At 31.0% G+C, this 13636-nt stretch overlaps 1 protein-coding gene across 1 annotated transcript; it reads left to right on the top strand.

Annotated features, from left to right (window-relative positions):
- Window positions 1–5391: 5391 nt before the first annotated feature.
- On the top strand, window positions 5392–7042 carry LOC126720069 (trans-resveratrol di-O-methyltransferase-like). The gene is made up of 2 exons (XM_050422529.1): window positions 5392–6184; window positions 6560–7042. The coding sequence occupies exons 1-2, from the start codon at window positions 5405–5407 to the stop codon at window positions 6860–6862; spliced, it is 1083 nt and encodes a 360-aa protein (XP_050278486.1). The 5' UTR covers window positions 5392–5404; the 3' UTR covers window positions 6863–7042.
- Window positions 7043–13636: the final 6594 nt, after the last annotated feature.

The raw sequence follows: 13636 nt of genomic DNA, 5'->3' as shown, positions 1-13636 counted from the left end.
AAGATCAAATCATAACTATTTTTGTATAAATCAAAGATAGCAAATAGACGTTAAAAAATGGAATATTCTTTCAAGCATGTATTTATTGTTAATTAGCATTTTTCTGGAAATTTAAAAATATAGTTATGTGGACTTTAATTGCTTTCAGTAATAATTTTTTATGTTGTAAATTTTTGTTGAAGATAACATTAATAATAATTCTGAATATGTAGAAAAGAAATGCAACGTAAACTTAAAAAAAAGAAAAAAAAATAGAGCAATTGTTAACAAACCTAGAGTTGACACGGTTAAGTATGCAACTCTTTATCCAAAAATGAGAGGACCTAAAAAATAAGTTTTTTTTTTTTTTTTTTAACTTTTTAATTTTAAAATTTAAACTATCAATTAGGTTCATAAGCCATGTTCACCCAAATCCATTCATGTTCATTTGATCTGCTTAGAAACAGCCATTTGCTTTCTATCTTTAATGCATTATAGATATGACATGGCTTCAAACCATTGGTAGGAAGAGTCACATGTTCCAAAAGAAACTCATTTACGAAGCATTGAAAATATCAATATGAATACCAGGCTACTGCATTATTTGGAAAAAGAAAAGAAGAAAAAAGACTGTTCAATGCATTGAATTAAATACCTTAGAAACAAAGTTCTACCAAGCACCTATCTAAATTTGAATGCTTGAAAGTTGAAAGTAATGTTCACAAACTACGCTTTGACCATAAGGCTGTTATTATAAAAAAATTTGAAAAGAACAACAATCCATCCTTCCATTATTTCTATATCAATTGAAAATCTAGCAATTGAAATCAAATCTACTGATTAAGTGCATTGTCTATTTAGCAGAACTGACATCTAAGAGTGTCTTCATCCTTTAATATAGACAGCAATGACTTGGGCAAACATATTTTTTTCCGGTCATTGGGTACAAATAGAATATTTTTGACATCATCATAACTTATGATTGAATGCACAAACCATAAAGTGGCTACAAACTAATGCAAGAGTAAGCAAAGTATTTTCTCAAACACATGGTGTGCACAAAATATTTCAATGCCTTAGTTATAAAAATTAAAAATTAAAAGCAGAAAACAATAGCATGACTGTGAAGAAAAGAATTACCAATAGATGTAGCGTCAAGGGTACTCTGTTTTTTTGTCCACAACCTTCGCTGGGTTTGTTCTCACATAGGGGAGGGGGGGGGGGGGGAGAAAACGAAAAAAAGAAAACAAAAAGTCAATAGTGTATATAAACAGTAATAAGTAGTTACCCACTGAAACGGTGTGGGTTTGAAAGAGTTTGACCAACGGTGTGTGGATGAGGGTTCTAAGAAATTATTGGAAAGACACAATTGTTTTCGCAGCAGGAAAAAAAACAAAAAACAGAAAAATGGAAAGAAGAAAACAAAAAGTAAACAGTGTATATAAACAATAATAAGTAGTTACCCACTGAAACTAAATAAGCAAACCACCAAAAAGACACAATTTTTTAGTGTTTTAAAGTGAACATGTCAGCAATTTATGTAGTCACGTGGCGGAATGAGAAGTGGTCAACGAAAAGTCAAACGTTTTGGCTATTAGTTATTACTAGTATTATGTCTGTGTGATGCACGGCTTAATAAAAAATATTTTGATAATATAATTAAATTTAACAACAAATAAAATGAAAAAAGAATTAATTCAAAATTTAAGATTAAAAAATAAATTGTACTTGTACACTTAAAAGAAATTTAATTTTTATTTCTTATTTTGATATTTAAATCATTTGTTTTAGTGTTGATTTCATTTAAATGGTTATAAGTTATATTAACCCTAAACCTGCATATGTATCCATATGTAACATTCTAAATTAATAATAAATAAAAATATAATACTCTAACTTAATGTAACATTCTAACTTACTAATAAAGAAATATAACACCCTAACTTAAAGTAATGTTTGTAATTGAATTGTGTTTTAGCCTTTAAGAACACATTTTTTTTTTATTATAAAAAAAAAAAAACACAGATATTAATATTACACAAGAAAAAATAATGAATTCAATAATTGAAACGGTTGAAAACAAAATTAAGCCAAAACCTCAATTCATTAATGAAAAAATATCCAAATCTTTGAACTTAAAAAAAAAAAAAAAAAAAAAAGGTTAAGTAAAGATAGACTTACATAGAAATTTGGATGGATGGATTCTATTGTATCCAATTTCATGTTTGACAACAAATTTTGCTTTTAATTAAAGAATATAGATTACATGGAACAAAGCACCAAACAAAAGCCATTACAAAATAAATCCATTATAAAATATTGATGTCAACAACAAATAATCATGTAATAAGAAATTAAAAAATACAAATATATTGCTTGCTATATTGGCTTCTAAAAAAAAATACTAAAAGGTGTGATCAAACATAGAATTTCAGCCTATCTATAAAACTTGTTGATAAAAATCATATTATATGTAATAAAAAAGCAACAAATACACAAAATCTATTCAATTTGATGAAAGAAAAAAAAAATTACCTGCAAGGTTGTAGGTAGGATAGAAAGGAGAAAGGAAGAATATACCAAATAATTGTAAAGTACGTAGTAGAAATAATGAGACACCAAAAAACTGTGAGTATATATAGTGAGAATTTTAGGTTGTGAAGAAGATGATATAAACAAAAAGAAGTAGTTTAGGTGAAACTCAAATACCTTTTTTTTTTTTTTTTACTTTATTATTAGGAAAAAGATGACATAAGATGCAAATTTATCCACCAAAAAAAAAGGGGGGGGGGGGGGAAATGCAAGTTCTATCTTTTTTTCCTTTTATGTTTTTTAAAGAAACGTAGGAAAAAAAAATGCAAATTTGTTCTTTTTTTTCTTTTACGTTTTTTTTTTTCTCTCTTTTTTATTTAAATTCTATCATTAGGTAATTCTATTCTATTGATTTTAGGTTTTGTTGATAACATTTTAGATAGACAGAACTGTTATAGTTGTAAATTAAATACTTATTTCATTACTTGATTTGTCATATTTATCCAAAAAATATGTATATGTCTATTCTTAAAATCTAAAAATTTATTAAAATTTACAAAAAGAAGTAGTTTAGGTGAGACTCAAATACTTTTTTTTTTTTTAACTTTATTAATAGAAAAAAGATGACATAAGATGCAAATTTATCCACAAAAAAGAAAATAAAATAAAATACCTTAGGGAAAAAAAATGCAAGTTCTATCTTCTTTTTTTTTTACGTTTTTTCTAAAAAAAACGTAGGAAAAAAATGCAAATTCGATCTTTTTTTTCTTTTACTTTTTTTTTTATCTCTCTTTTTTATTTAAATTCTATCCTTAGGTAATTCTATTATATTGATTCAAAGTTTTGTTGATAACATTTTAAATAAGCACAACTGTTATAGTTGTAAATCAAATATTACTTTCTTTCATTACTTGATTTGTCATATTTATCCAAAAATATGTATACATCTATTCTTAAAATCTAAGAATTTATTAAAATTTCTGCAATTTGATGAAGCCACTTGGTGCAACCACAACGTCTAAGCCAAACTTTTATTATATATAATATGATATAGATTTATTTATATATTTTATTTCTTAATTTCACAAAAACGTTAATTAAAAAAAAAAGCATAAATCTATAGAGAAAGAGAGAGAAAGAGAGATCGGGAGAGGCCAGGTTGGTAGGGTGCATCTGAGGCCGAAATCTACTTGTTCCCTGGACGAATTTGTTCACTGTAAATTTGGCTAGCTACTTGAAGATTAATGGTTTCCACTCCCTTCCATTTGACTCTATTCTTTGTGGAAGAACCAGGTCCATAATTTTGGTACTCAAAGTAAAATATGGTGCTTGGGGCTAATGTGCCTACCCATAGGCCATGGTAACCATCCATTGGGGTTGATTAAGCTCCCTAGATTGCTTTGGAGGAACACTGTTGTTGAGTAATTCTTCCACGGACATCCAAGGTATGTTTGGACAGAACTCAAGTTCCCATAAGGAGATATGGTGCAACCTCTCTCTAATTGTTTTTCAGTCATGGGGGAGGGAACATTGTCGTTCACCTCCAATTTAATTTCTGTTTTTTTTTTTTTTTTTTGTGTTTATTTATTTAACGTTTTTGTGAAATTAAGAAATAAAATAAATAAAAAAATATTAACTAAAGACGAAAATAGCTTTGTTTTGGTAAGTTGACGGCAACAACTAATAGAACACTAACAGGGAGACTCAATTGGAAATGAATGAAATTTAGAGAACTAAAATAACAAAACCCAAATTTAAATGACTGAAATGAAAAATTATGAAACTTAAAGGATAGATTTTGCATTTTGGCCTATTAATTTATAAGTCATGTTAGTTTTAAGTGGGTCAACAGTGCACGCATATTGTTTGCCACACAAGAATTTTTTGTTATTAAGTTGACGGTGGGGATTAAATTAATTATTAGTTAAAAAAAACAGGAACTAAATTGATTTTTATCAAAATGTAAGGATCAGATTAATTGTAACTCTATAATAGTAAGATAGAATTTCTACTCTAACCTAATGTAAATGTATATGTGTGTAAAGTTCCCTCCTTTAGACTTGAATCTCGACTCTTACCTCCCACACCCCACAAGTATTTATACTTATGAAGTAACCATCGCATTAAGGATATGCGGTGGTAGTGTTAGGTATACTGAAATTAGGTTGTATTCACCCCTTTTTTTTTTTTTTTTTTTTTTTGAGAATTGGTTGTATTCACTTTTAAATAGTACACTTTTGATCCTCAAATTTGGCTAGATTGAGAAATAAGGTTGGCTTTTTATTCCTTTTGTATGCTGAGTTGCTTGAGATGACGAAGAAGCACGGACTGTAAGGTCTTGGTCGTCAAGTCATTTCATCAATGTGGCGGAAATGTCAGGGGCTTTGAAGTGAGCATTTTGCAAATTATTTATATTTAAAACTTATTTTATATAAGGTAAGACAAAAAGTTAAAAATGTAGTTTATTTTGTATAGGACATATTAATAATATATTATTTAAATAAAGAATTAACTTATGATCTGTTGCTAAATGCACACATAAATTTCAAAAATTTTTTTTTTTTTAAAGTTCACAAAAATTTGAAAAATAAAATTCAATTACACTTATAATTTTTAACATTATTGATTTTTTGGACCTCATTCAAGCAAGTGAATAGTGTTAGAAAACTTACATGTGTCTAACATGGAACATGGTCGACAAACCCAGAATGGGCCCCCTGCCCCCTCCCAAAGGCCCAAACCACGTTTCCATCTAACTCTTGTTAATTTGTCCTGTAATGAATTGGGCACGTGTGTACTGTAATCTAATCTACAGCCATCTATAAATAAGAAGCAGCAGCTGGACCTCATAAAGAAGTGAAATAAGCTTAGAATTGAAGAGATAAGCACTAAGATGGATCTCATTCATGGTGAGGGAGTGAGTGAGTTATTTCAGGGTCAGTGTCATTTGTTCAACCACATTTTTAGCTACATAGATTCCATGTCACTAAAATGTGCAATTCAGCTAGGCATTCCTGACATAATCCACAACCATGGCCAACCCATTACTCTCCCAGAGCTAGTCTCTAAGCTTCATATTCATCCCAACAAAACTAGCTGTGTGCACAGGCTTATGCGACTGTTGGTGCGATCTGGCTTCTTCACTAAAACAATAGTTCATGAAAACCAAGAAAAAGAAAAAGAAGAAGAAGCCTATACTCTCACACCTTCTTCTAGGCTCGTCCTCAAGGATAATGGCCCTAGCTTCTCAACATATGTTCTGGCAATGCTTGATCCTGTTACTTTAAGCCCATGGCAGTTCCTGGGAGATTGGTTTCAGGGGAGTGAGCTCACACCCTTTAAGAAAACACATGGGAAGGGTTTCTGGGACCATTGCAACCAAAGCCCAGAATTCAATGACTATTTCAATGAAGGAATGGCCAGTGATTCCCAAATGATGAACTTGGTTATTAAGGACTACAAGCCCATTTTTGAGGGTTTAGGTTCATTGGTTGATGTTGGAGGTGGTACTGGGACAATGGCAAGGATTATTTCTGAGACATTTCCTCACATGAAATGCACTGTGCTTGACCTCCCACATGTTGTTGCAAACTTGCCAGATAGTAAAAATCTGAAATATGTTGGTGGCGATATGTTTCAGTATATCCCTCCTGCAGATGCTATTCTATTCAAGGTATATGACATACTTTTTTTTTGAGAATGTGGTATATGACATACAAATGTGTCTTTAATATTTGGAATAGCATCATCTCAATATCACTTAAATTTGAGAGAGTTTAATTAGTTTCATGGTTAGTACTCTACTTTCTGGGTTTGACAGACTAAAATGTATCATGTTATTTAAAATTTTATGATGTGACAGTGCATACACTTTTGGATTATATATAAAGAGGTAATAGGTAGGTAACTGCATGTGAACGCAATAAATGATAATTTTCCAGACTTCCATAAGGATATTTTGAGGTTAGCTAAATTTAAAAGAAGCTGAAGTCTAAAGATATGAAGTTCTCAATTTGGATTGTTATAAATTTATAATACTTTTTGGCAGTTTATTTTACATAATTGGAGCGATGAGGAATGTGTCAACGTACTGAAAAATTGCAAAGAGGCTATCATGGGCAAAGGTAAGGAAGGAAAGGTAATTATCATGGACATCATGATAAATGAGGAGAAGGATGATCATGATGTTACCACAACAAAGCTCCTCCTTGATGCAGTAGTGATGGTTTTGCTCACTGGAAAAGAGAGAAACCAGAAAGAATGGGAGAAGCTGTTCTTGGAGGCTGGCTTTTGCCACTACAAAATTGTGTCATCATTTGGCATGAAGTCCCTCATTGAGGTTTATCCTTAAGAAATAAACACATACATGTGTACGTTAAGCTGGCAAAGATTGTTGACATATAGTTATTATGTGTTAAGCATGATGCCTTAGAATAATGCTTGCGAGCATAGGAATTAAACTTCTATCAATCTTGAATCTGCCTATTATGGTAAGATATCATAATTAAGCATAATAAATTGTGCTTTAGTATCTTCTTATTATCTTAACTAGCATTTGACACACACTATGTACGGGTAACTTCCTTTTATATTTTTTTAATTGGCAAGAATTTTCACCAATACAAACCACACAAATAGATGGTAGAAAACTAAATTCATAGTACATGAGCTATCGTTTAGTTGTGTTAAAACTAAGTACAATAATTAAAACAATTTTTTTTCTTAATTTAAAATATTAAATAAATGATACTTGAATAAAAATTATTAAAAAACATGTTTAAATACACTTTTATCTCAAGTCCTGAACTTCCACAAGAAGTTTTAACTTGAGATTCATTTTATATAATATCTGCCATGCATGATGTATTCAGAGCTGTGTGCAAGTGACTTCTACCCACCTATGAAAGGATATATGAAGATCACTGAACACCTAGAACATAACAATCCAAAACATAGAAAGTATTAAACATCCATCATCCCAAGCTTAGAGTATGAATGATATGAAAGATTAATGAACATTAAAAATAGCATCAATCATAAATTCATAATAATCAAAATTCAAGAAAGCATGCAATACCAGATTATCATTAGCTAAAATCCACAATCATGATTTTTATTACAGTCATTGTCGTTCAACAAAAAGTTTTTTTTTTTTTTTGGTAAAAGCCATTCAACAAAAAGTTAATTGCAAGGCTTAGGACATATTCAATATGTTAGAAATTTGACGTAACCAACTTGACTTATGGGCAGATCTAGCAGCAAATATTGCTCAGATAGAAAATACATACTAAAGTAAGAAGTTGTGTTCTAGAACCGCATATATATATATATATATATATATATATATTTACTAGAGGACCATCCTTAATGAATTTTGAAAAAATCTTTTTCTTTTTCTTTTGATAGATGTGAGTGTTGAAAAACTCTTTAAAGAGAGCTTCCAAATAGATGGCTTTGCAGGCATTGTACAAAATATGAAGAACCTAAATGGCAAGTTCTTTCCTTTGCAAATTAGTTTTTTTTTTTTTTTTTTTTTGAGGGGGAACCTTTGCAAGTTAGTTGCCTTATTATAATAGCAACCTTATAGCAATACATAAATTATTGTTTAGTAGCTCATGTGATATTAGAGCCAAAAGCGTAAGTCATATCAAAAGTCAAAGTGATTAGCCAAAAATATTACTACCATCTAAATCTTTATCAATAGATATTTCACAAACTATAAACAAAGCTGAATCGAAAAAGATAACAATGAAATCCCTTAAACTGGAAAGAATTAATCAGAAACCTGTTTTCCTATAACTAATTGATTAGAAATATACCCCATCCCTTTTCATTTTAGAAAAGCAAGTCTTCTTCAATAATGACAACGAGGCCCCATACAAATGTTTCTTCTAAAGTATTCCAGGGATTAATATAATAAATTCCCCTTAGTTAGACTAAGCCTCATGGCATATCCCATGTTAGAGAAGGAAAGCAGAGAACAATGTGCCCAAAATTTTCCATGATCAACGTATCATAAATTCATAATGCCTAAAAAATGACATGAAAGAAACAGATTTTTTATAATTGTCACCGACCATAGTGGGTTTTTTTATGTGCCCTAATCGCATAGCATTTTTATATGTATAAATCTATTTGTGTCGACATGTGTATATGTAAATTATGACACATTTCGATAAATTTCATTACATAAGATTAAAGGTGGATTATAATATTTAAAATATTACTACTGCCATCCGAAATTCATACTTTGGGAAATGATCATATGTATTTGTACAATGATCATCTATTCTTCATGGAGGAGATCGATTAATTGCCTTCTGTCAAGTGGAATGTTTAATGACACTGTTGCATTGCCATTTATTTCAAAGTTTTATAGGACATTAAGGAATTCATGAGAATGTGCACATATTTAGACAATATGGTGGAGAAGCACGTGGATATTTAACACTTCTAAGAGATATAAAAAACTCAATAAATCTTCATACTGGTCTTGGAAAACATAAACAGAGAAATCAGGATTTTGAATCAGGAATTTTTTTTTTTTTTTTTTAATCGCATATCGGAATTTCGATTTCCAAAAGACAAGAATTCAAAAATACTCCCTGTGAAAAAATTACCCAAAACCAATCTAAAACAAATCCAAATCAAAACAAATACTTTAAATAGAAACCAATTCTAACCTAGTAATCATAATCAAATCCAAATCTAATCCAAATGTCTAAATTGAAACCTATCCAACCAAACGACCAAACATAAATCATAGTTCTAGCGAAATTTAAAAAATTAAAAATAAATAAATAAATAAAACCTATACCTGTAGCTATTCCAGATGTATAACGGTGGAGGGTGGCCATATTTTCGACAGTTGAAGACCAACAGTGGTGCCTGCTCATAAATATCTTTCTCTTTATATATCTCTGTAATTGAAAATTGAGAGAGGTCGTGAGGAAAAGAGTGAAGATTTCCTTGTACCCATATTTCCAGCCCCTAACTTCAAAATTGTGAGAATGCATCCTGGTTTAATGGGCTTTTGCTCTAAAGTTTAATAACAAAAGTACATAAAAACAATAGGTCCTTAAACTTCAAACCACGGTCAGCGAGAAGAGGAAATTAAGAGAGATCGTAAGAAAGAGAGGGAAGGCTTCCTTGTATCAATATTTCCACCCCCTAGCTTCAGAATTGTGAAAATATTAGCTAGTTGAATGAGTTTTTGCTCTAAAGTTTCAACTATGTGGGTAAAATGTGGTTAGCTTTGTTTTGAGCTGAAGGCAAAGTTTTATAGCATCCTTTAGGTGTCCTTATTGACTGGTTTTTAGGCTAAAGATGAAGCTATGGACCTCCTAAGAGCCAAATTTATGTTTGGTTCAGATTTGCTTTAGTTGGGTAAAAGAGTTAACTTGCTTTATGCATAATTTGGAAAAGATTTGACTAAGCCTTCATTAGCTCCTCATTTATAGTAGTTTCGGACTCTTAGGAGGCTCACCTAAGTGGGGGCTAACAGCTGGAGTTGGCCAATAAGAGCTAACTATGTTTTAAAGACAAAAATGGCTTATGATAGAAACTTTGGATCACAGTTAGGCAGTGCATAAAAGTTCTTTTGGGGTAAAAATTTAAGGTACAAGACCTCCTCCCTAAGCTTGAGGTGCTACCAATGTCCCTTACCCACTTGGTAGCATGCATGGACTGGACTCATTCAAAAGTCTCGAAAGAAACCCACACATACCCTCCAAATCACACTTCCTTAATTTCCCTAATATGTTGCATAGGCTTGGGTCATGCTCAAAAAGAATAAAATATAATATAATATATAAATTAGGCCCACAAGAAGGTTGGGATTGGTTAGGTCAGGCTTATAAAAAATGTATTGCAAAAATATGTATCATTGCAAAACTGATAATATAAAAAAGTCAAATGGCTAATTCAAGTAGCTAGACTACAATAAAAATATATATTTAGTAAATTAAGTTTAACACAATCACTTTAATTATCTTAGTCGTGGGAATTCTCCTAAGAAGTTTCTCCATAATATTTTAATGGACTATTTCGTGACCCTTACCGGACTGATTCATCTAGGCCCAACTCGAGTAACACCTATACACATTTGTTTAGGCCCAAGGAAGTTCACTTAACAGGTAAACTTGATCCAAATCCCATAATTAATAAACAAAAAAAGAGGCCCGAACCCAAAATAGCAAAACAGGTAAACTTGATCCAAATCCCAAAATTAATAAATAAAAAAAGAGGCCCGAACCCAAAATAGCAATACCCAAAGGTCCCAAACCTAATCTGTAAATACCCAGGCCCAGTACGATTCACACAGTCACCAAGCCCATGGAAATTATAGAAAATAAATACACTAAGCCTAAAATGCAACCCAATTTGTCTAGACTTTAGCCTGACCCATCTATAAAATCCACAACGTCCCTTCCCTTTTGAATTTACAAAATTACCCCTCAACATTGTAAAATTTTGAAAGTAGCCCTAACCTTTCCAAAATATCAACATTTCCCCCAAAATTTTTTAAAATATCCAAATTATCCAAACTTTCCAAAATTCCCAAGTAATAGTTTTTTTTTTTTTTTTTTTTTTGGAAAAAAAAGGTAAGAGGGGGATTAAAGTGACTTTTCTACCTGAGCATTACCATAGTAAAACCCTACTTATTGTGCTATAATTGTTATACCAACGACAAGAGAATACTAGTGAACATTGAATAATAGAAGTGGTGTGTAATAGTCTCTACTTGAAACTTATCCTAGATCACATAATACAAATGTGGAAAGTGATTAGAGTGACTTTTCTACATGAGCATTACCATAGTAACACCCTATTCATTATGCTATAATTGTTATACCAACTATTGGGGATTTCACCAAATTAAGGAGTAATAGTGAAAGAACAAATGAACACATCAAGTAATTAGAAATTAGTGATTGACTTGGAGGCACAATTGAATGTTATCCTAAGACAATATTTGTTTTCATACGCAAGTTGCTAAAGGATTTCTACAAACTTGTCCCTAGGATACAACCAAGTTTATTGGGTTCTACAAATAGCAATTTTGGAGAATACCCACAGGGTTATAATTTTCAAGTGAACATTGATCTCTATTTATACCCATAGAGTTATAACCCTTCAAAAGGTACATATGGAGAGTTACGATGCCTTAAAAAATCGTTTACAAGATTTAAAACCTTTCCCAACGTTCAAAATGGTTACCACAATTCTACAAAAAATTCTACAAAACGGTTTTTACGATGCTCGATCGATCGAGAGGAATCAAGCATCAATCGAAGGCTCTTTTCAATAGATCAAACAGGAATTGAGCATCAATCAAGTTAGGTAGAAGCTTTAGATCAATTTTCTTGATCAATTCGATCGATCGAACAAAAGTTTTGACCGATCAAACATCTTGAAACTTGAATTTTCACAAAGAAAATTCCATATCTCGAAATTCAATTTTATTCATTTTACAAATGAATACTCTCCAACCTTTTATCATTATTACAACCTATCCTTGTATATACCTATATATACAATAGTCCCACACTAGGTTGTAATAATATATGGCTCACTTAATTGATGTTTTATCATGCATAATGGAAGGTGTCTTTCAACTTAAACCTTCTTTTAGTGTAATTGCTCAAGAAATCAACAAAGTTAATGTTGGCTTAGTGCTTAAACCAAAACTCTTATGTGTTGAAATCGGAAACAACAAACACATGAGAATATCCATAACACATTTATAAATCCAAGTTATTAGTACTATTATGGTCTTATGCTCTTCTCGGTTTAGTGAACATGTACAAGAGAAAACTCTTTTACTCTTGCTAGAAGTGGCATCACTCCTATGTTCACAAAGGCAAAGTTCCTTCTTATGTCCCTATTACACAGACATTTATGATTTATGAATTTCATTAAGAGTTTAAAACTTATCCTCAATTTCATCATAACAGTCTGCACTAATCCATCCTGAATGAGACACAAATTTTGGTGCTCTTATTAACCACGTATCAATAGCTTATTGTTACCCTTTAAACCTCTTAGATATAATCGGTTCAATGTTGGGTTCCCACTATTTGCGATTCTCTTAAAAGAAGGGTTTTAGTCCTATTCCAATGGATGTTATCCTTACCAAGTCTCGAGACACACTTTGGTAAATGACCTATTTTATATAAAGAATTACGTAGGCAATAGACTAGTCCAATCACATTTGACTTGCCTTACGTATTCTTGTCTTAGACTTTTAAGTCTAAGTTCACTTTGTATACAACTTATGCATACCATACACATTGTGGTTTTACAACTACAGTGTAAGGAATGGCTTACTATGGTTGTGGCCATGACACTTTATCAAAATCTTAGCCAATTTCTTTCCTTGCATGTTACCATTATAATCAATGCTCTCAATTTAAATCTATAATAGAGTAAGAAATACATCTTATTTCTTTAATGCTTACACATAGCACCCTTACATGTAGTGATTATATAACTAGACATAAATATTATCACTCACATCAATAATAGAATTAAACTTGAATATTCTATGTAATAGATATTCATCATAATTAAGTACTTTCTAGTGATCAACCTCAAGTTTTAGAAATTTTGAAAGTCTACATACTGTGAAGGCAATGTCTAGTTTAATTCCATACATGATACGCAATATATACTGAATTCACTAGCAAACTTGAGCTGTGCATCCACCCTTCTAGTAATTTCTTTATTTATTATTGGGATCAGAGTGTATTTTCCTCTTTAAAGATATTAAAATCAAAGAAGTAAGTTCTCAACATTAATCTCAACACAATAAGATAACACAATTCCCAATAGATTGAGAAATCACTAATCTTAACGCAATGAGACTACTCAAATCTCAACAAAATGAGATAACATAAATCTCAAAATGAGATTAATATAGTTCACATCTCCACTATGTTTCTTTACTTGATTCTCATTCATAAAATACTTTTATTTAATTAATTAAGGAAGTACAAACCCATAGGTCTTTCAAGCAAACTTCCTTACCAATATCACTTTTTTAAGAAAGTCACTTCATATCTATATGATGCATACTCAAATTATATGGAGACACAATCCAATATTTCATTATTGATCCTTGAAT

Source organism: Quercus robur, chromosome 3, assembly GCF_932294415.1.
Source record: "Quercus robur chromosome 3, dhQueRobu3.1, whole genome shotgun sequence".
NCBI classification, from domain to species: Eukaryota; Viridiplantae; Streptophyta; class Magnoliopsida; order Fagales; family Fagaceae; genus Quercus; species Quercus robur.
This window is presented reverse-complemented; position numbering and strand designations above follow the sequence as displayed.

Bases quoted from the DNA above. Each gene is read 5' to 3' on its own strand.
- LOC126720069 (XM_050422529.1), top strand. From the start codon at position 5,405: ATGGATCTCATTCATGGTGAGGGAGTGAGTGAGTTATTTCAGGGTCAG. The intron at 6,185-6,559 runs GTATATGACATA...ACTTTTTGGCAG, and splicing joins CAGATGCTATTCTATTCAAG to TTTATTTTACATAATTGGAG.